The 24,596-nt window shown below is 40.0% G+C and overlaps 1 protein-coding gene across 1 annotated transcript; it reads right to left on the bottom strand.

The window, feature by feature from the left end:
* Nucleotides 1-2,262: 2,262 nt before the first annotated feature.
* hpn (hepsin) lies at nucleotides 2,263-15,415 on the bottom strand (the record flags this gene model as incomplete). Its single annotated transcript, XM_083898106.1, has 12 exons — nucleotides 2,263-2,307; nucleotides 2,606-2,770; nucleotides 2,873-3,015; nucleotides 4,374-4,469; nucleotides 5,212-5,402; nucleotides 5,609-5,774; nucleotides 6,472-6,512; nucleotides 6,675-6,794; nucleotides 6,954-7,083; nucleotides 8,164-8,205; nucleotides 8,364-8,471; nucleotides 15,379-15,415. The coding sequence occupies 12 exons, from the start codon at nucleotides 15,413-15,415 to the stop codon at nucleotides 2,263-2,265; spliced, it is 1,284 nt and encodes a 427-aa protein (XP_083754232.1).
* Between the last annotated feature and the right edge of the window lie 9,181 nt (nucleotides 15,416-24,596).

The raw sequence follows: 24,596 nt of genomic DNA, 5'->3' as shown, positions 1-24,596 counted from the left end.
GAGGCACCCAGAAAAAGGTAATACAAATTGTTTGTAAATATAATATTAAGTTAAATAATCACATCTGAAAATTATGTAAAAACTGTGAAAAAGCCAAACTTTTATTTTATTATTTTTTTTAGTTGATTGCTCTTGGGGGCTCTCTAGTGGTCACAGGGCCCTAAGCAGCGGCTTAGTTCGCTTATGCCTTGGGCCGGCCCTGGCTGTGCTACAAGGTTGTAAATCAATTTAGAGGATGATTTTATCAACAAAGTTGTTTTGGGTTCATTCCCTACTAACACACAACCTTCAGATAACGTTAGCCTGTGGTTCTCCTAAGGTTAGTTACAGCCAAATCAAAAACTAATGTTTAGAGGACGTTCCCTCAGGGTTCGGTAGGAGCCAACGGTCCCTAAACCCAAAACAGAACCCTCTTCTCTAAATCTTGTGACAAAGTAACGTTTTGGGAACAGAATATGCAACCAAAAACTAACATTAGGAAAACTTTCTATATCAACCACAGGACAACCTAGGGGGGAAACCTTTCCCACAACCAAAAGGTAACGTTTCCAGCTAGGAAACCTGCTAGGGATCGGCATGCTTCATTAAAAAATGTGGGAATTCTGCACATCTGCCTGGAATCTAGGAAAAATCAACAAGCTGGTCTCCCTATGACCACAGCAAGCTGACAATGTTCTGATATGTATTTTGTTATTTTATCTTTTTGCGTTTTATTCTTATTTAAGATTGATATGTTATGTATATTGTTAATTTTTTGGTTCTGATAATTTGACTTTTGTCAGTCTGCAACGCCGGACCAGGAGCTTCTTGATCTTGATGTGCTTTTTATTTTTACACAGACAGGAACACACCTGAGAGATTTGAGAAACAAAGTGAGGAAACGCTCCATACTGTAAATGACAGGGAATTAATTCTGTTGAGTCAAGGTTTAAAGAAATTAAAAAAAAAAAATTCAGATTTATTTTTTAAGACAGTTTTGCTGTACTCACAAAGCTACAGTAAAAGAGTTTTCTAAAATACGCAGGAAAAGGTGTATATTTTATTGCATAAGGACATGAATTATATTATTGCACTCCTGGCTTTAAGATCTGTGTCTGACATCAACATCTACATAAAACAAAACAAAAAAAACACACTGACCAATATTTACAAAACAAGGCAAAATACTGATTTGAATGCGAGCGTAATCTTTCTCAGTACATCTTAAACACGGAGATTTGTTGATGATAAAACTGTGTGTGTGAATGATTATTCATGATAAAGTCAGGCACATAAAAAAAACACACATTGTATTCACACAAGAGTTTGAAAACCTAAAGCTTCATCTGTTGTGCTGTTGTGTAATCTGTAGAATGACTGATATTTTACACTCTTACACTGCGTTGCAGTGTAGCTTTTTCGATCTTTGTTAAAAAATCATCACTCTGCACTTGTTGTGGCTTGCTGTGCGCAGTAGCAGCTGGAAGATCTAAAGAAACAGACTGACTTAGAATAAGAAAATAAAAGCTGAAAAAAGACTTATTAAGTGTCTTATTGAAATTGAGTCTTTGCAATTACATCTGGAGCACTGAAGACAGACCTGAGCCTTGACTTTACACGGCTTATTTCAATTTACTTATGTAGTTTTTTTCTAACTTTACTTGTGGTGACAATGCAAGAGAAGAAACAGTCACATTGTAAGTAAGTAATTGTATTTCATCTTAAATCCAGTATACAATTTCTGATATAATATCACTTTTGGCCTTTAAGAATTTGGACAAGTACATGTTTTTTTGTTCTTTAGGCTCAGAGCATTCATTCTGAAATAATAAAAAAAATTAAGGTGCTAAGTATCTGCTTAAAGTTTGAGTAAATGTACAAAAACACATAAAGGTTTGAAAGTAATTGGACACATGAAGTCAAAAAGAACCATAGTGTGTGGTAATACTCACTTGTACCTTGATGATAGGGAAAAAAACAAAACATCACCTTTGTTATCACTTAGATATATTTCGTGCACCTCAGTCTGAGCCACATGAGCTCTTTAGTGCATGAACTCACAACAATAAAAAGTGAAATGACCATTATGACCATTATGGAGGATGACACTAGTGTACCCTTTTTACTACAGGGAAAAGAAGTGTGAGAGGGTGATCTAGAACCGTTATACAAGGGCAAAAATTGCAACTTTCCATCCCCTCCATCATAACACTTCCGATTGACATAAACAGGATTTGTCCATTTTTTTTCTTATCTATGTGTAGAAACACAGGTGCAGAAATCTCATATCCGGGCCATTTTGTGAACCCCTGGTGAATTGTGATAGTTCTAGAAAAGAAAGATGAGAACAGAAATTGTCAAAAAAAACAAAAACAAAAAAAAAACACCTCAATGGTCTTTTAACTTCATATTAGCCATGGTAGATTCTTTGAATGTATAACAGTTTCAGATAATAAAGCTGAGAAAAGCACTTTTTGACTTAAATCTGAACAAGATACTGCATGAACGTGTATAGGAAATGTCCCTACACTGGTTACTAGCAGTCAAAGGACATTTAGTAGCAGAAGTATAATTATCTGTTAGATATAAAGACAATGCATGCAACGTGATGAATCCAGTTTCTCACCCTCATGGCAGTGGATATCCAGGGAAGAAACCGTGACACTCTGGTGTAGACGCCAGGTTTCTTTGCCATGGCACAGCCTGTTCCCCAGCTCACCACCCCCAGCAGGCGATATCGAATGGCCTTGGACAGACTGTCCTCTGCCACAAAGGGACCGCCGCTGTCTCCCTAAAACCACACGTGGTAGAAGTAGTTCATACATACACAAAAAAGAGCAAACCAGAATTGCGAAAATGAAAGCATATACAGCAATAATAATGAAAAACCCACCTGACAGGCATCGGTGCCTCCTTTCTCATAACCAGCGCAGAACATGCTGGTGGTTATCTGATTGTCGTAGTAATCGGCAGCGTTACAGACAGCGTCACTGATGATGGGGACATGTGCCTCCTGGAGAACATCTGCCAGATGACCTGCAGGTAAAAAAAAAACAGTGTAAATAAAAAACTGGGAAGGTTTTTGTTTTTTTTTAGGTTAGGCTATACGGGAACACATTATATATATGGGTCAATGACAAATGAAGCTTCTGAAAAAAGAATTTTTTAATACAGATGTAATGCATATGTTTGAGTCCAGAACAATATGCTTGAACATGTCTCATATTTTGAATAACTATTCTAACAGTTTTAACACATTTTTTAACAGTATTTTTAACTTCACAACAACAAAAAAATGTCAGGTGGCACAACCAAATATTTATAAAAATATATTTACATTCCTAATATTTATTTTAAAATTAATGATTTGGCAACTATCCCTTATCCCTTATCTACATTATATAAACGTTATTATTTTTATCATTGTGTTTTTTTGGTTGTTTTTTTACAATAATTTAAGATTTCTGCTCTCTGTAGGTCAGGTTTTAAGCATCCTTAACATCCAATTTCACATTTAAAGACAGGAAAATAGTCACACTAATACACAAATTCATATATTCACTATAACAACTACACACATTACATTTCAAAACCATTTGGTCACTTTAACTTATCATTTATTGGTTTAAATTGGTTGCGCCACCTGACGAATAATATGCACGTCACACAAAAATATGCACTACATGTCAGTGACCTATATACAGTATGTCTATGTCACTTTGAATGTTGCGCAAACATGTAGGAAAAGAGGAAGACCACAGAGAAGGTTCGTGGATGTTGTCAATGAGGACATGAGGACAGTTGGTGTAAAAGAAGAGGACACAAGGGATAGGACAAGACAAATGATCCACTGTTGCCCTCCTGTGTTTAGAACTTCTATTGTCGTTATTTCCATTTCAAGAGCTCCTCCAGCATGGTGAGCACACTCCACCTTCAGCACCATCCCGCCGCTGGAAAGAGATGGGTCTAAAAGAGTTTATTGTAGGTGGAGAGAAACTCATTAGGAATCTTCTGGGTGCAGACCCAGAAGTCACTCTGTGGGCAAAGGTCAGTGCCTTGAATTTGATTCAGGCCACCATTGGCAGCCAGGGGAGGTGAACGAACAGCAGAGACAGAGGGAGAGACATGTGCCCTTTCAGGCTGGTTAAAGACCAGCCAGGCAGCTGCGTTCTGGATCATTCGCAGCAGTTACACAAGAAGGGAAGCCAGGCAGGAGATAAACATGGACCAAGAGTTGGATGGCGTGACCCCTCATTCACTTGAATGTGAGGAGTAAAGAACACTATTTAAAAAATAGAAGGAAGTAAAGTGCAATTTTCAACCAAGAGAAAGAAAATCAAAGAATACAAATAATGTTTGTTTTTTTTCCCCGAAGTTTGTTAAAACAAACTCACCATAGTAGCCGACGTTTCCCCAGCCTGTTACTGTCCCCATCTGTCCATCTATCAGTCTTTGACCATACGCTGGCAGACAAATAGGCTGGATGTATTCTATGTACACAAAGAAAGAAAATGCATCATCACTAACACTCTCACAAACATCACTTTGACTCGTCATTTCAACATCCAGTGTCCAGACAGGGAGGTTAAAGGTGGTGACATAAACAGTTGAATTGGAAGCTATTGTGTCCTTGTATTGAGTCATACAGCAAAAATGAGGCCTCCAGTGATATGAGACAGTGTGGGGGCTCTTACTGTAATTATGAATGTCAAACACTAGATGTCATCCTCATTTAAACGTTGCCTTTACAGCACACAGCATTTCCCATTATAAGTTACTTGTACGACATTTAAGGACACTAAATCTAACATGATGATATAAAATCCTTTTATTGACGAAGTGTAAGGATTCTCGGGCAGACAGAAATAATGCACAAAAACAAATCTAGGAGGAAATGATGACTCAGCATTCCAGACTAATTATTATTTTGTTGTGTAAAGGGAGACCATCAAAGTAAGAATTCCGTTGCTTGGTTAGAACCGCTGTGTTTTTACTGTATATGTGACAAATAACTGACTCTCTTGTGGTCACATCCGGTTCAGTGATGACAAAATTGTGTTGGATAAAATAAAAACAAAATGTTGGCAGGAAGAAAACACAGGAAACCTCAAGCAGGCTAATTACAGTAATGACTGCCTTCTCTGTGTCTCTGTCATTATCCCATATCTCTAATATTAGTCATTAGTCATATATAGATATTGAATGGGTGTTACGCCTTTTCGTGCGTCCTACCATTGAAAGTGAGTGGTTGTGTGAGGGCCAAAACAGCGATGTCCCTGCTGTTGTCGTCGATGTTGGTGTCCACGAAGGGCAGGTAGCTGCTGTGGTAAACGATGGTCTTCACCTCCGCCACGTTGGCGTTGACTGGTTTATTATATATTGAGCCCAGCAGCACACGCCAGCGATTCACAAAGCGGATCCGTCTAACGGAGAGAGACGAAACTTTGTCACGCACACATTCAAAACTCGCTCCACCTTGAACAGGTGAACAATATGGTTACACCAAAGCAATCGGACGCTATCCCTGTGTCTCACTGTCATGCTACATGAAAATTCACTTTAAAGCGTTCATTTTGGTAGGATTTGGTCCCAGGTGTTCCTCTGTTAAAAATAAAAACCCGTCACTTACTCGCGGAAGCAGTGAGCTGCAGAGACAATCCAGCGGTCTGAGATGATGGATCCTCCACACTGATGAACTCCATCGTACTGTAAGCTGACCTGCCACGGCCAGCTGCCCTGCCGCGCGTCCACACCGCCGACGATACGGTCCGCTGCGAAACTGCGTCTGCCGCAGTCTGACGACAAAAGAGTGGACAGGTAAATGAGTGGATACGATAAGATAAAACTTTATTGCCTGTACTCGAAAGAGACAGAGATCAGCGTCAGGGTGATCAGCGTCGATTGTGATTAGGGTTACTTTCCTGATCACTGAGCGTTTCTACAGTTCAGATAAGGGGAGTTTTGGTGAGCAGGTTGTAACCAGGAGGACATGATCTGGAAGTTCCTGAGTTTTTCTCAGCAGGTTTTTGGAAAACTGATTCAGTGTGCTGTGAGGAAGACGGGCAGGTGTCTATTTCTGTTCCCAGGTGTTTAAGAGTGTGAAACCTGTTCCACCAGCTGACCCTGGCTGCTGAGTGGTTGGAACAGAGGTGACGCTGTTTTATCTCTCTCCATACAGCACAGCTCCTTGGTCTTTGGAGATGTTGCGCTCCAAAGAATGCTCAGTGAATGTTTGGACCAGATCACTCACTGCCTGCTGGTAGTGAGCCAGAGCGTCTGTGCCAGTCATGTGTGCAACAGGGGCTATGTTGTGCGCGTATTTAAAAAGTGTCATTAATTAGTCAATAAAGGGCAAAGATGGAGGACAATGAAGCAGAAAAACTTAAAACTGCTTAAACGCAACAGGCAGAAAGAAAAAAAAATGCAGGATTAGAGCATGTGGAAAACATGAGATGTAAGGTGAACATGTGCAGATCTGAGCTGTCGTCTTACCTTGGCACAGCAGTGTGAGGACATCCCTGCTCTCACAGTCACTGAAACAAAGAGTTACAACAGAGAAAAGTTGTTTCTTTCTTTTTTTGTGTGTGTGTTAATTGCGCAGACAACTCAACAAAATGGCTCAACAGGAGGATCAACAGAGATGACAGTGTTGGGGCAAGATTAGACTGGTGATCAAACAGACAGGTGTTTGTTACCATGGAAACAATGAGTCCTTAATCTTCTTGCCGTAGCTGAGCTCCTCCTGTCTCACACAAAAGAACTCTCCGCCATCTCCGCTGGCCTCTGGCACTGATGTGACTGAGTAATTCACCACACTGAAATACCAACAGAGACACACACACAAACATTGTGTTAAGCCTTCCTCTAAAATTTACCAAAACCAATTTATTCTTAACCAGGATCTCAGACGCTTCGATCTCAAAGCCTAGACTACTTTACAACCTACTTTGAGTCACACTGGATTCATATTTCACCTGACAAAGCCCACTTCTTCACAGCTGACGCTCGCAAGCTGTTCGTTGGCTGAGGAGGAGCACACCTGACGCCACTTCTTCTGGGTGGAGTCAAAGACTCTGAGACGCTGGTCAGCAGAATTTACCTGAACTGCAGGGGACGAGAGGATGAGTTTGGGGTAAAAACGGATGTTAGCCTGGTTTTAATGGTGGAAAAGCTATTTCACTTTCAGCGACTGTAGAACTGTGTTTTTCATCAGCACATGTTACAATGAAAGATGATAAATACTGGATGCTATGGAGCATAAAGCTAATAATATTTTTTCAGTTGAAATATGAAATAGAAATATAAGATATATCTTAATGTGAATAAGTGTTGATAAAGGCATCTGAGACACAGACTCTTTGAACGGTGTATTCAGTGCAAACACTTTACATTACAATCACAACATGGTGATATAGTAATGATCATGTAAATTATGGAGTATTAACGTTACACTTAAAGGCGCCATATGTAAGAATGTGGCCAAAAACAGTCACTACATTCAAATTCATTATACCGAGGTCTTTTAGCTGCCTTAAACCCCTGGTTGCCTGGCAGCTGAGACTCTACTGACTGCAATGATTGGTAGACGGCGGGAGGTGGCGCCACATGCCAAAACATGATTTCAAAACATAAACATGATTTGCAGTCTGCAAAATATTTTTTTTATGTAAATATTTTGGCTGTACTGTTGTTGTTGGTGAGTTCAGTTTGTTATATGAATATTATTCCTGAGTCTCTGTGACATATTTGGAGGATTTTATGGCCAGTTGCTTTAGATTTATTACATAATGCACCTTTAAATAGTCTATTTTTAACACCAATGTCCATTAAGTACAAATTAACATTGGAATTGTGTTAAATTTGTCTTTTAGTGTAAATGTTACAGTATTTAATATGAATAGTGTTACCGACCTATTCTCTTAATCAGTAAGGCCATAATAATACTTACATACTGTATAACATATAAAGACTTTACTGTGGTTTATAGTGAGCACCAGATTCCAGGTGCAGGGAGAGGCAGGAATGCTTTTGCTATGGTATGTTTTTAACTCTTACTCAAGCTTGAGTTCCAGGACTTAATTACAGTCTTGCAGAGGAAAGAGATTTGCATGTTTGTCTCAGGTCCCTGTGTTCTTCGATGTTTATTGTAGCAAAACATTTAACGCGTATTAGCCATGTACTCACTGTCATATAATCCTGTATCTTCTTCCATCGTGCAAAACGTAACTACAAATGAGTAGAAAACACACAGCAAGTTAGAGCGACGTATGACTAAATATAATGTACACGGCTTGAAATAAAAACAACAGACTATTGGTTGTCACATGTTCCAGAGACGTGTGTGTGTGTGTGTGTACAGCATGTGTATGAGCGTGTGGTCTAACCTACGGCCCAAACGGCAGCTCCAACAGCTCCCAAGATCATCAGTATCAGACACATGCCCATCACCCGGCAGGGGGTCAACACACAGGTCAGAGAGATGCCCCTGCTCCCTAAAGACAGACACACACACAGTGATATCGGAGTCGCATATTAATATTTCCTTCTATATTTTTAGTATCTATCCAACTTTCTCTGGACTCCAGTTTTAGCTGAGCGTTTTAACTCTGTGCGAGAGTTGGGAGATTTGGCACAGACCGAAGAGTGCAAATGACACCGATTAGATCAATAGTCTAAAGTCGAGCATTTCTCCACAAAGTGAGAACAAACGGTCATGCCATGTCTGCCCTGTCTGTGTGCACAAGCGGGATGTGTTGTTCTCAGTGTGTTGCTTTCTTTTTATTTACTGTCTGTCAGTGTCTGCCACAGAGTAAATTCACATTTTTCATTAGAGATTTGGAAGTATGGAATCAACAAAAAAAAAAACAAGGCCTGGTATAGTTCCACCTGCTCCTATTGTTTCCACGGATGTTTCATTCTCCTGTCTCTCTTTATAGTTCCCTCTTTTGTTAAACATCTGTGACTTAAACGACATGTATCAGGCCAGTGTATAATTATGAAAACACACCTCTTCTCCTTGGCAGTTGCCTTTTTTTTATTATTTTTGCTTGAGTTTTGATTTGTTTTATTTGTCTGTGCAGCACTTTGGTCAACTAAGGTTGCTTTAAATGTGCTATTGACACAAGATGTCAACTATTGCTTCAATGGGCGACGACAACCTCACAGTTATTTCCGTGCTAACAAAGCCCAAACATTTAACTCTAAATGCTAATCCAGCCAATTGTGGCACCGCACACAATTTGACCTCCGCTCAGGTGGAGTCGTGCTGACATTTTATTGTGACTTACTGACTGTAATAGTCCAAAGGCTAATAAGATATACAGCCATAATGGTGCTGCAAAAATCTAGCTGGCAAAACCTGCGACAGAATCACGGCTGCCACAATATCAACAAACACCCACAACAAACCGCTGCAGTAAAACATTAGAGAGCTTTGAGATTTTATGGGTCAAAATGTGAAAAAAAAACAAGAACCACCCTGCACAAGGACTGAGTCATATAAGTGTATGTATGTAATGTAAGTGATGGTTAACGTGCCAAAGGCTGGCATTGGCTCACAGTTATTGAATTTCTATGCTGTTATCAAGAATAGGAATGGGAATCAGTATCAAAATCACTACATAGGATATCGGACAGTTAAAAAAAATGTAAATTACAATACAATTCAAAAATCCTGTTGGTCACATGCTTCACAATGCACAGGCTGTAAAAATGAAACTTAATAAAATCAGCAAAAGCATTTTAGCGGGGTCATGTGTGGGCTGTTTATTTCCTCTTTCTTGGGAGAACACTATTTTTGTCAGAGTCGGGGAATTATGTCTTTGAAGTCAGCACAAATGTGTTGTTAACAGCAGTTTGTGATCAGTATCAGACACAAAAAAGTGGTATCATCCCATTCCCTAACCAAGAATCGTGACAGCTGACCTCCTCCTCCTGCACCTCCTTTTCGACTATCTCCTCACATCATATTTCCCTGGCCAACTCTTCCTCTACTTTGACTGGAATTTTATTCTACAAACTCCACGTTCCCATCCCTCCCTCTCCACCCTCTGCTCCCCGGGTTGCTCCTCCTTCCCTTCCATACCTGTCCTCTCTTAACTTCCTCTCATCAAACATCCACTCAGCGTGACAATGGCGTCACTGTTCGTGCTCCGTGGACTGAAACTCATCGGTTATGAACGCAGATGCAGAACATAATGATGAAAGTGAAACGTAGAAGTTGAAAAACAAAAGTATTTGATCAGCGTAAATGATTCTTTTACGTCGTGGTTTCCAACAAAAGTTGCACCTCATCTTCAGACGCTGCTGTATATCAGCGTCGTCAGGTGCTCCATCCTTCCCCCTTTTGTTCTCCTGTCTTTCGGTTTCTTTCCCTCTCTCTCTCCTTCCTCACATAGCGCTCTTCCTGATCACACTGCAGGAAAGAACAAGCGCTCTATTGTGTGTCCACTTCAGAGTCCTCCTTCTCCTGTGTGTGTATGTGTGTGTCCCTTTACCTGTGTGTTATGAGGGAAGTTAAATGGACACACAGTTATTTACGCTGTTTATATTCAAAATGATTAAATTGGAGATCTTTCGAGTTGTAAAACTGGATATGGTTACATAGTCTGTTTATCACAATAATCTAGTATTTAATTCACTTTATCTGGCTTCTGTTCCATTACTGTTTGGTATACAAATGTATGTCTGAAGAGTCACACACGACTATAGGGCTGCAGCAAATAAATCGCAAACTTTTGTTATTTGATTAACTGTGCGAGTGTTTTCTAATCACCAAAACAAGTTCTTTCTGATTTTTCAGATCCTTATAGGTTAATGTTTTCTGGTTTCTTTGCTCCATATAATCAAGAAATCATTATAACTAAATAATTTTGGGTTTTTTTTGCAATGTTTTATGGACCAAACATACAACTAAATGCTTAATCGAGATTAATCGATTATGGAAATAATTGTTAGGCGCAGCCCGACACATGATCAAAATGTATGATCATGTATTTTGATGTTGGTAATATCATCGTTTGTAGTCTTGTTTTCATGCCACCAACTGAGTTCCTCTAAGACTGAATGACCTCTGTTCCTCAATGTCATATATGTTATTGTCAAAAGAGGAATCTGTGTTGCAATATATTGTGTACATTTTTATGGACCACAGCATGACTGGGTCACTCTGGTTACTATGGTTTGTTGCCACAGCGGTAACAGTGAATCATCACTGACTACCGTATCTGTGGAGCCATCCACATGGAGCTGCAGTGGTGCATAACATGTACTTTATCTTGGTTTATTTCTGTCTATCCATGTGTCATACGAGCCAGAGTGGGAAAAAAAGGTTGAGTGAGTCATCTGTGGGACGTTGGGAGGGATACCCTCAGCTCTGCATGCGCTACGCTCGCCCTCTCAGCGTTCTGTCTCCGTGGGTAAAACACGAGGCAACTGGGAACCACATGAGACGCTATGTGGCTGCCCACGCCCTCCCGAAACCAAAATAGACAGAAAAACACGAACGTGCACGGATTTTAAGTAGATACCTGTGTAGTAGAGAACTATTTTTGAGAAGAGTCCTATTTTTTTTTTGTCTCAGAAAACTTTATTTGTCCCAAGAAGATGAGTCCATACAGATACAGACACACAGACCTCGCCAGCAAGTTTTTACGGCAAAGTACAGCAAAAGCAGCAGAAGAAACAAATTACATCAATAAAAACATCAATTACCTCAAGATGGAAGAAGGAGTTTAAGTCTTAGAATAACAGTTTGTTCTTGCACAGGACACATTTTAACACCACCCATCACAGAGAATCCACTGTACAGAATATGATGACGTTTCTTACTGAGCTGTTTAGGCTGTTTCATGTTATTCATATAAACCAACAAACAAAAATAAAAAATTAGGACTTTCATTGGAAACATGAGTGTTCTTTTCTTTTGAATTTGTTCACTTACGTACATATTTTTTAACGGAGGCCGACTATTTGTTGTTATTTGTGTTGCTTAGAGACAAGTATTACTGTTCACTCAATTAGTTTTAAATAATAAATACTTCATTTGGTCCGCTTACACTCAGCATCCTTGACTGATGATTGGACTTTGATTATAAAACGACCAAATTCTGTAAGAGTCTGAAGCGAGAAGCGTCGACACATACTTGTGTTGTGTAGTGGTCGTCATGGTGGAGAAATAAAAACAAACACAAACATAATGTGAGGTAAATATTAGTCGGAATAGAACAATTTATTGCTTCTTTGAGTCTTTGCACGAATGCGTGTGTGTGTGTGTGTGTGTGTGTGTGTGTGTGTGTTTGTGTCTGTGTACATGTTCGCACATGCAGGCCGTGTAAACACGTCAAAATTGAGGATAAACGCAGCCACTTCCTGAAAGCGACGTATTGCCTAATATAAGCACAGACATACACAAAACAAACGGCACCATGTGTGCCACTCCTCGACTAGACTGTGTTTCTCGTGTAATTACACACATAGTCTGATTCATTGCATCTGGGAGGACTCTCCTCTCCTCTCCTCTCATTCAGACTTCACAAAGTTAAAACGTTTGGCCGCGTGGTGTTCCAGCACAGAACGTAAGTTACAGCCAAACAACGAGGACGCAATGAACGACAAGATTTACGCTCATGAAGATTGACTCACGTGGAGATTTCAATTTAAGACTTCAACTTCAAAGACTGGCTTCACTGTACTGGCACTTAAAGTGTGAGGTGAGTACAAGCAGGGTTATTGTGTACGAGGACATCATGATGTTAACTCACTCACATTTGGGGTTTCCTTTAATTTATTTATTTTGGACTTTGCATTTTGATTCTTGTTTTATTTTTACTCTCGATTTGACTTTGTTCTACACTCTTAGAAATAAGGCTCTACCTGGAACCATTTTCTTCTGAAAGGGTTCTTGGTAACACTAATGGTTCCAGTAAGAACCATTTTGATCCGGAGAACCCTTTAAAACCCCTTTCCTGAATAAAGGGATTTATAAGGGTTCTTGGTGGAACCCTCCAAAAGGGTTCCATGTGGAACCTTTATAAAAAGGTCCTACCTGGAGCCAAAAAGGGTTCTCCTATGAGGACAAGCCAAAGAACCTTATATGGTTCAACTTGGCATTTTTATTTCGAAGAGTGTACTTCCTGCTGAGGATGAGCCAATATGAAGTGTCATATAAGTCCAATAATAGTCAAGCAAGATGACACGGGTTCGCGGTTGGAACAAGAGCCTTTCTGCATGGAGTTTGCATGTTCTCCCCGTGTGTGCGGGGGTTTTCTCCGGTTTCCTCCCACAGTTCAATTGGGCTAATTGTACACTCTAAATTGACCATAGACTCTTAGATATTAAAGTAGAACCATATAAGGATCTTCGGCTCCAGGTAGAACCTTTTCATAAAGGTTCCACCTGAAACCCTTTTGTTCCAAAGGGGTTTCAAAGATTCTCTTGATCAAAATGGTTCTTACTGGAACCATTAGTGTTACCAAGAACCCTTGAGAAACCCTTTCTTCGGGAAAGGGTTTCTCAGAAGCAAATGGTTCCAGGTAGAACCTCAGCCCTTGCAGGAGAACCCTTTTTGAACCCTTATTTCCAAGAATGTAGGTGTGATAGTGGATGATTGTTTGTCTGTATGTGTGGCCCTGTTATGGACTGTTGATCTGTCCAGGGTTGTGAACCCGCCTATTGCCCTATATCAGCTGAGATTGGCACAGCACCTCACGTGACCCTCATGTGGAGGATAAAGAGGTAGAAGATGAATGGATGGATGTTGTCGTTTGTTTAGTTCATCGAAAACACATTTGTAGCATAGTGTTTTTGAGTAAAGCGGTAAATGCATCAAACACAAAGCCTTTTTAAAGAGTTAAAAATCGGTGTATCTGATTTCAGTATTGGTTGCTTCTCAAGGTTCTGATCAGTATTGGCATTGGATATAAAAGAGTGGTATCGAGGCATTTCTACTAACTGCCTGCGTGTGCCCCAAATTAGGCCCAAATCTTTATTATTGGTCACACCTATGCCTTGATATCTCAACTCTCTTTGCTCCTTATCATTTTTGTCTTATTGTCTTTGCAATAGCGGTATTATTTTTTTCTACACAGCCTTCCATTGAAACCTGTTGTCACTTCACCCCATGGAGTGGGAGTGAATATTGTTTTTAGTGGCTCTGTCTGTATCTATCTGTGTGTTTGTTTGTTTGTGCTTCCACACTTACTCTTGCACTTGCCAATATGGCCAGCAGAGGCCGCCAGAGGCTTGTTGCGTGAATGGGGTGAAGCCTTGTTTTTATTTTGTTTCATGAGGCTGATCCACCCTCACTGTCTGCATTTGTTGACACAGTTTACAGCATTGGTTCTCAAAGTGCGGCCCGCGAGCCAACGGCGGCCCGCAGAAACATTTCTGACGGCCCGCAATGAATTATAGTTGATAGTTTTAATCCAGGAGCTACTAAGCTTGTTAAATGTTTATTGGACATTACTGGATACAGACCAATAAGTGTAAACTGTAGAACTGCAATCTGGTCATTAAAATTATTACAAATGGGATTTCTTTCTGGTTTTTTTTTTCTTTTTTTTCCTTTGGCGGCCCTCAGTGTAATGTTGGGTTCCTAAATTGGCCCTCAGGTATCAAAACTTTGAGAACCCCTGGTTTACAGTATTCTGCCCATATGAGGAAATGTACATTGTCAACACAGCATTTATCAGTGCACACTGACAGCACATTGCATTCTAGCAACGGTGAGATAAAGTAGCTTGTCTTATCTTCTCTTCCATAAAGGCACCGTATAATTTGCTTGAAACTCATATTTGCTCAGCACTTCGACACCACGACACTGCGGTGAATCAAGCATTCCTTCAAATGCTGGATTTCACGGATGCAGATGGAAGAGTGTTGGAAATACGGGGCTTCAGAGTGGCAGTGAAGCAGGTACACAGAGTTGTTTGCTGTCAGGAAATTGTGATGTTTTTAGTGCTGCAAATGATCTGTTGAAGTTTGGTGTTACGCAGCATGGACATTTGTTTGCCGCACAAAGTTAATCATTTATGTTTTGGGGGTCAGACTTTTTCCCTCGTTATTAGCAAATAAATAATATTACAACCAATTCAAGTAAATGTTTATGCAAGCTGAAAAGAGAAACCTGGACATAAATCAGTGAGAACAGTGTAGAGAGACATGTAAGTCAGCTTTGAACAAATCTGTTAATGGTTAACTGTCAAGTGGACTGATGTCTGGTCCCAAATACAGAGGACAGCATGAGCTGAAGCCTGACCAGCACTCTGCATGTGTGTGTGTGTGTGTGTGTGTGTGTGTGTGTGTGTGTGTGTGTGTGTGTGTGTGTGTGTGTGTGTGTGTGTGTGTGTGTGTGTGACAGAGAGAGAGAGAAACATCCATGTATCACAGATAAACACTCACCCATCTTCTTCTCTGCTACAACTTTCTCGACATACATCTTTATACAGTGAGACGCAAAGGGCAATAGCAGATGATCTGTCTCCTTCCTTCCTTCCTTCCTTCCTTCCTTCCTTCCTTCCTTCCTTCCTTCCTTCCCTCCTTCCTTCCTTCCTTCCTTCCTTCCCTCCTTCCTTAATGTGCAAGTTGTGTGAGCCCTCTAAAGGAAAGAAAGAAGATACAATTCTGAATACCATATATAATGTAATACACACACAAACATAGCCAGCCCTCCATAAAAACATGTTTATTAACATGTTGTGACCGGATCTTCTTCTGTTATTTGTCTCTTGATCAAATGTGAACATTAACCATCTGCCCTCACTCACAACACGTGAAGTCATATGACACTGCCACACTAACCTGAAAGATATCTATATTGTTTATATTACTGTGAATATTCAAAGGTCATTTGCTATATTTCTTCTGCTTATTATTTGACCCATCAGACCATGATTCATGGGTCTTTAACCAGCAGCCATTTTATATCATCGAATGCAAGAGATTCCCAAACTTCAGAGGTTTGTGGCCCCTAAAAATTCAGCAAAACCTCCGAGGCAAATGCCCAAATCACCGAAACACAGAAATTAAATATTTGATCTCTGTTACAGATGAATGATCAACAGGAATAATCATGGTTTCAGTATTAATTTTAAAGAAAGTTGTGATTGGCCATATCTTCCTTAACACTAGTTAACTGTGTATTTAACCTTTAATGTATTTAATTCACTATATCAGGTTTATTGCCCTGATTCTGTCTTTTTTTTATCTCAAGTGTAAGTGAAGGAAACATTTGAGTCCAGTTCCTTGTCTGTGCCCAATAATGCTGATTCTGATATTGAGTCTGAACATAACACACATTTGTGGACAAAGTATATGTAAACACAATGATACAGCACAATTTATTTGACATATATGATTTTATGCCTATATGAAATATGTTTATAGGAACTTGGTAAATGGGATACATTTTTCCAGAGCCATTCTGAGGCCTTTTCCACACTTTGGAAAACACTAATCTTGAAAGACTAAAGTGAGCAAACACACTTTAAATACAGACTTAAAACATACTCTTAAACACAATGACTCACCTGTTGTCCTGAATTTGTCCTTTCTTTTTTCCCCTTTTCTTTCGAAAATATATATGTATATATATATATATATATATATATAAATATAAAAAGAACTTCAGAGGCGCAAAATAAACCGCTGGCACCACCAAGTAAATCCCAGTTGACGGTGAATCCGTCTTTTCTTTCTCCGCAGGTTACTGACCTCCAAAAAAAAAAAAGAAGAAAACTGCGACAAAACTTTTCAGCGACAGTTCAAACTATTTCTTTCAACCAAATCCACCTGCGCCTGTTTCCAACAGAAAAGAGAGGGACATCTGGATGAGAGGAGCAGGTGAAATCACACTTAGAGACCGTTTATCCGCAGTTTGTCGCTGAGTCTGTGTGCGTGTGCGTGTGTGTGTGTGTGTGGTCCTTCCTGTGAGCGGTCAGCTGCGCAGAGTCGAGGGGCGCTAGTGACGTCACGGACACGTTTCTGAGTGAACAAGTGGCGCACACAGGAGTCTCAGAGCTGCGCACAGGTGAACACACAACAGCCTGGATGATCACAGCAATAACAGGCAGATGATGCTCTGGTGTGATTATGATTATTGACAGGTGCGTTGTTTGCAGCAGGGGCACACATTTATCTGGGGCCCCAAGCTGATTTAGGGGCCATTCACATATAGCAGTTGTCAGCACTCACATGCACACACACACAAATCCACATTTTAGTTAGTTTTGTGGGTTTTAGATATTATTTAGACAAGATATTTTAAGGCACTTTGCCTGATGAAGATATTATGTTTTGGCCCTCTGCCACATTTACTTGCTGATGTCTGACAAATATCATCTTAATGACACATTATACTTCTCCGACTGCGTAATGCGTTATCAGACTGCGTAACCACGGAGAAAAGTGAAACAGTGGCCGTCTCACTTTTCTGTGTCACGGTACGCAGTTTTAAGATAATTTGAGGCTACCTGACAGCCTCTGCGTCGACGCAGAGGGTTCTGCGTAACCTACGTAACCTAGCACTTTACGCAGGAGTATAAATTGGGCTTAAATCACGTGTGATTAAAATGCACTTTTAGGAGTAAACTTATTCTTTTAAAAAGTGTGTCGTAAGGTTGCTTAGTGATAGGGAGAGTTGTCTTTCAACTGGAAGGTTTGGGTTAAATTCCTGTCGCTGCTGTCTATATGTGTCCTTGAGCAAGACACTTAACCCCGTGTGAGTGGGTATGAAAGATTTGTGAACGGCGAAACTGTAGTTGTAAAGCAGCTCATAAAGACTTGAAAAGCTCTCTATGAATACAGACGATTACCAACTCTTCTTCTACTGATTTTATTTGGTCGTAACGAGTAACAAATGTAGTGGTTAGCACTCTAGCCTTTGCAGCAAGAACACCATGGTTTCGAGCCCCCGGTTGGAACAAGGGCCTTTCTGTATGGAGTTTGCATGTTCTCCCTGTGTGTGTGTGTGTGTGTGTGTGTGTGTGTGTGTGTGTGTGTGTGTGTGTGTGTGTGTGTGTGTGTGTGTGTGTGTGTGTGTGTGTGTGTGCTTCCTCCCACAGTCAAAAACATGCAGATTTGGTGGATTATGTAAATTGGTCACTCTAAATTAACCCCTTTGGTTGTTTGTCTCTATGTGTGGCCCTGCAATAGACTGGTGAACTGTCCAGGTTGTACCCCGCCTATCACCCTATGTCAGCTGAAATTGTCACAGCACCCCCCCACGACTCTCCACAGGAGGATGAAATGGTAGATAATGGATGGACGGATGAACAAAGATAGTTAGAGGAAACCAACTGGAGTATCTAGAAACATAAATAACAAAGTAAAGAACAGATATGTGAATTTTGTACTTAAGTACAGTGACAAAGTATTTGTACTTTACGCTCATTCAGTGACAGACCGCTGTCACAGATCTGCTCATCCAGCAGACTCAGGAACTCCTTTGTCCCAGCGTGCCATCAGGCTGTATAATGCCATTGTTGGGAAGGGAGAGGGGGATGAGTTGGGCACATGCAGACAAAGTTTGATGTAGACACCACAGAGAAAATAAACGCAACAACTAACTAACCGAACTCTTTATGCTTCGTCACCACCCACTTCCTTTTCTGCATAAAGGGGAAGCATTTGACTTTTTGTGTTTGCTTCGAGGAGAGAGACGTTCCAGACGGACTGGTTGTTGAGGCAGCACAAGCACTATAGAGACAGACAGGGAGGACGGTGGGAAGAGGAGGAAGGCCGGGAGATAAAGCACCTCAGCGGAAAGATGCAGAAGTTTGGAGGACAACAAGTGACACAGAGCTGCTGGCTGCTCCTCACGCTCTCTCTGAAAGGTAGGTACCAGCAGCAGAAGACGTCCAAGTCCAAACTCACTGACCAAACCTAAGTGACAACAGCTTACAGGACTATTTCATTTAATACCACGCTTGCCATTAAAGGTCGGCTACATCCAGCACTATATATACAGTATATATTGTATCCATTTATTTTCTTAGCATTTTATTTTATTTTAGGCTATTGCATGAAAGATTTAGTTGAATATGATAAAAAAAAAAAAAAGCCAACACAGGTGAAAAATAAAATAAAATAAGAAACACATGCTTTTTTAAAAATTTGTTCTGCAGTATGACTGAATTCTTGAGACGCTTTCCACAGGAATTTAAAGCGTCATCATATCCTCTGCTCCTCAGGTGTTCTTGCTGGTGATTGGTCGGTCCGTCTCCCGTCCAGTCCCATCTGTGCCGTGACTGGTTCTTCTGTGGTTCTCCCTTGTTCCTATGACTACCCCCAAAGTTTAAATGAAGCCAATGGAGCGACGCAGCTCTCCGCTCAGGTAATTCAATAAAGGAGGCATTGTTGTGGTAGCTGCTGCAGTGTATTCTGAAAGTGTGTGCAACTCTGCAAGGGCTGACCTCTGGCAGGCAGTTGATGAGGACTTACATTAATTTAAGCGGGCTTGCTTTGGGAGAGGCTTAAAGACCTTAATTAATGAAAATAAACAATGTATTTAGTCTCTTTCAGAGTTGGAAAGAGATTTGAATATTTAAATTACTTTAAAAAGTACAAGTACACAAAAAAACAGTAACGCAAGTAAATGTAGTTCCTTACTTTCTGTGGTCTCTTTATTGTTCTCTGTTAGGGTGGAGGAGGAGGAGAACAGTACAAGGTTTTGTCTGAGATGTGGTGTCTCGGAGAGAGTCGTTGTATCACTCCAAGGTATTGTAAAATTTATATAGTAAATAAATTATTTTCACAAAAAAAAGTATAGTGGGGGGAAAAATGGCTCTTTTTGATTCTCTCTGTGCGTCTGTGTCAGGTATGTGTTCCACAGTGCTGGTATTTTCCCACATCCATCCTACCAGAACAGGGTGAAGTACATTGGACAACCAGGAACAAAGAACTGCTCCCTGAAGATCTCTGACCTGAGGCCGTCAGACAGTGGAAACTATGTGTTTTACCTCATCACCAGTCATCCGACGCAGAAGATGCCAGAGCAGAGAGGCGTACAGCTACTGGTGGCAGGTTGGGTTGTGTCATTTTACTCAGAAAATACTGAAGTAAATCACAAATTTAAGCAACTCTGTTTGAGAAATACATGAAATTACTTAATTTGCTTAGAATATGACGTCATTAAACCAGAAAAAAACCCAGACAGTGTTTAAAGGGAATTTGTGAGCATTGTTTTGTGTCTTTGGTAGTTTTTAAGAATACATTTTATTTATATAGTACTTTAAAGGGTGCTTTACATATGTTTAAAAGTCATATAATCAAACAGCACATTTCTGGGTAGTAATTATAATGTCACACATCAGGAATCATTTTAACTCATTTTAAATGTGTATGTTAAACAATGCTCAAAAATAAACTGATTTTTTAAAAGTAAAGAGCGCTTGTTACCTTAAAAGAAATATGGAAGTTTTGTCAATTGTGCCTGTGTCGTCTCTAAACTACTAAGACTAATATTTTTATTTTATTTATTTGGTATTTTGTGCTGTTTCCGATGTGTAAAGTGAAACCAGTCCAATAAAAAACTGTATGAGCTCAGCTCAACAATAAAACTTCACTTCAGCCTAATTGAACATTGGTGTTTGTAGTCAGACTGTGTTGTTTTGCATGTTCGGCACAAACTGCAAGTTGAAATTAGACGTAGAGCAATTTCAGTCTGAGAAAACAGTCTCATTTTGTTGTTGTTGATGCGCCACAAAGAAATCCTTAAGCTATTACTGAGAAAAATATGTGTGAGGTCTATTATTGTTTTGTGAATTACAATTGTTAAGCTGCACTGATCATAAAAGAAAACAATAGCAAATAAAGCGTGAAAAGAAAACTATTCAACTCATTCTGTCAACACGTTACCACGTCACAATCTTCGCAACCTTTTCTCCAGATTCCTCCAGTGCCGTCACAATGTCAGTGAGTCCGTCCAGTGGCGTCACCGAGGGTTCGTCCGTACGTATGTTCTGCTGCAGCCCTTCAGCGAGTCCACAGGCCAGATTCAGCTGGTTCCTGACCAACAGCACCACCCCGAGGTTTAATGGCCAGGTGTGGGACATCAGTGGCGTCACCTCTGACGTCTCTGGCTCATACCACTGTCAGATGCAGACTGGAGACAGACTGCTGGACTCTGCAACACAAGCCGTTGATGTGGAGTGTGAGTAAAGCTGAATCATCAGTATTTTAATGTCATGATTAATGATGTAAGATTTTAAAAGGTGTGATAAAAAACAGGTTAGAACATGTATTAAAGGTCCAGTATGTAACATTTAGAAGGTTTATTGTCAGAAATGAAATATTTCACCGATAGGTATGTTTGTAAAAGTGAATAATTGCTTTAAATAATTGATTTAATTGCCCTCTTTTGGCAATATTTATGCATGCAGTTGTATCTATAAATTCACCTATCTCTACTTTACTTTGTTATTTATATTTCGAGCAACTTTTACTTTTACTACTCCACTACATTTCCTCAATCAATTTTTTTTTACTCGTTACTACCAAATAAAATCAGAAGAAGAAGAGTTGGTGATTTTCTTGTCTTGCTGAGCTGATTTACACTAGGGCCAGGAATTAAACCCACAACCTTCCAGTTGAAGGACAACTAAGTCTACCACCGATCCACCATGGCTCAAGCCCAACTTCTCACTTTTTCAATACTTTTACTTCTAAAAATTAATTACATTTTATATCAGAAAATACTTAAAGGTGCCATATGTAAGAATGTGGTCAAAAATGGTTACTACATTCAAATTCAAAATACCAAGGTCTTTTAGGTTTGGTTTTCTGACGTAACTGGCAACCCGTGGTTGCTCGGCGGCTGAGACTCTACTGACTGCAATGATTGGTAGTCGGCGGTAGGTGGCGCCACATGCCAAAACATGATTTCAAAATATAAACATGATTTGCAGTCTGCAAAATATTTTTTTTAATGCAAATATTGTGTCTGTACTGTTGTTTTTGGTGAGTTCGGTATGTTATATGAACATTATTCCTGAGTCTCTGTGACATATTAGGAGGATTTTATGGCCAGTTGATTTAGATTTATTACATAATGCACCTTTAAATACCAGATAATCTGAAGGGATTTATAACTGAACTTTTTCACATGTCCACTGTCCAGATTCACCTCGTAACACAGCAGTTTCCATCTCTTCCACTGGAGATCAACAAGTCGAACTTCCCGTGACTCTGACCTGCAGCAGTGATGCTAACCCACCTGTGCACACGTTCACCTGGTACCAGGGTGCAGCGTGTCTCCCTGGCGCAGACAAAAGTTTTCACTCGGCACGGCAAGTCACAGCCACGGCCGCAGCCACAGGAAGAAGCTCCAATCTCAGGAGAGCCAACGTCAGGGCCGAGCAATACGGGCAGCACTGCTGTGTGGCACGCAACATACACGGATCACAAACTGTCGGTGTGACACTTACAGATCCCAGAGGTTGGTGAACGAGGATCCTGTGTGCCTTTTACATTTTCTCTCTGAAAACATTTTTGTTGAGCTTCATTGCATTAACATATATAATATAGTAATAAGTTTTGCACTGTCCTGAGGCAATTGTTACTTTTCTGTCCTCTGCAGCAATGACTCCTTCTGACTCTACGGGAAACAGAGCTCTACTTATTGGTCTGGCCATCTGTGTCCTATTGGCTGTTATGGCCTTAGTTGCCTTTTTTGTGAGAAGGTGAGTTATTTTCTTGTATTAATATCTTCTTAAGGACTCCTCAAAAATGGTGATGGTGGAAATATGAATTATGGTTGTGACTGAACAATTCCTAATAACCCGAAATGTATCTTTCTTTCCTCTCAGGAGACAGAAGTCATCCCAAAATCAGTCGTATGCCCTGGCGCCAACAGCTGCTCCAGAACCTTAAGCACTCAGGAGGCTGCACACTCCTGCACACACTCATACCTGCTCAAGTGAAGACCACAGTCTGCCAACGTCAGCGTTTGTCAGTGTTTGTACAGAATATTAACCGTGTAAATGCTCCGGTAACATGTAGACTATCTGTTAACTGTTGATTTTTATTCTTTATTCTACAGTTCCACAATTTTTTCCCCACATGTTCTTAGCGACTATTTTCTAATGTGTTGAAGAGGAGAAACGCTGTATTTGAATTTGTGTTTTAGGGTCTTTAAATTTTATTGAGGTAACTAAAGGATAGATCAGACACTTTGGTGCATCCACCTTCACACGTCAAACATTACATATGCAATGCATCATATAATTTTTAACCTGCTTGACTCCATGACTGAAATCATGTACGCGGCAAGAAAGAAGAAGAAAAGCAACTTTACCTTCACACAGTGTGAGAGGCTGGACATCATCACACTCCTTCTATAAACAGGACATAGCACTGAAGAAAAAAAACATAATTTAATTTTAAATTAATGAGATGAACGTGTTGAAGCTGAAACAAATGAAACAGTGTTGAAATACCTCATTATTCCTTTGTCTCTTGTTTACTTGTTGAAGTGAAATGTTGCTGTGGGATAAGCTAAGCCACACAATCTTCAAAATGTTTAGAATACCTTAAGGTTAAGGTAACTTTTTTATTCATGTAGGTTGAGTCATCCTCTACTAGGAACCTTCAAATAACTACAGTAGGAATTATTTAGCTTGCCAGGTCAGCCAGTCAAGGAAGAGAAAACACTGTAGAACAGTGATAAGAAATTGTCAGTATCTGGCCCGGCAGATGATTTAACAAATCTAATAAGATAAGAGATAAGATATGAGAAAAGAGAGTCCTTCATTACAATTTACAGAAATGTACAGCGTTACAGCAGCAAGACAGTACAGAGAAGGATAATAACCATGCATTAACAATAAAAAGATAATATAAAAATACATTAACACTGAGACTATATAAAAAATTTAAATAGACTAGAATGTATAGTGTACATAATAGACAAAGAAATACCATCTTAAATTATTTGCTTATCTTCACAGAAAATTGACAGTTAACCTAAAATAAATGTTGTAATGTAAAACTGCACAAGCTGGTGATTAAAGACAATGTCCACATTATTAAGACATATTATGCAAAATCAACTTTTTAATCATTTTAATCCTTATATTTGGTACCCTGGAGGTCCTATCAGTCAGCAAAGTGTGAAAAAAGATGACTCACTCATGTTTTTGTGGTCCTCCTCAGTCTAAGTACAGGAGGTGAAACACGCGATGTTGACGTCTGCGCTCCTTGGGACGTCACAATGTGCTAAATTCCTGGAATTGTTGTCTCGCGTAGCTCCGCTTTGTCCATAAAACACATGAGAGGTGAGGGCAACGGAAGTCCGCGAAAAGTTCTATTCTTGGCTCCACAGTGCAGCACAGAGTCCTACACAAACTTCCAGCCTCAGAGGATTTATCTGTCCAGTGGATACATGTTATATATGACGGCAATGTGCCTGCTAGAGCCTGCAAATGATCACTTTTCCAAATGCTAACTGCTGTTAGCTCCCAGTAGCCTCTGTGGCTGATGTCATTTCCTGTCCCTCAAGTTTCTTTTTTTTAAGGTGGACCTAAAGAGATACTACTAAACAGAGCGTTCTGAACAGGGCTGTTTTGGCAGAGTGATTGAACTGCTGTGGTGCTTCCTTCTTATGGTATTTTGACCAAAGCATG

The sequence above is a fragment of the Microchirus variegatus genome (assembly GCF_963457635.1).
Source record: "Microchirus variegatus genome assembly, chromosome: 1".
Taxonomy (NCBI): Eukaryota; Metazoa; Chordata; class Actinopteri; order Pleuronectiformes; family Soleidae; genus Microchirus; species Microchirus variegatus.
This window is presented reverse-complemented; position numbering and strand designations above follow the sequence as displayed.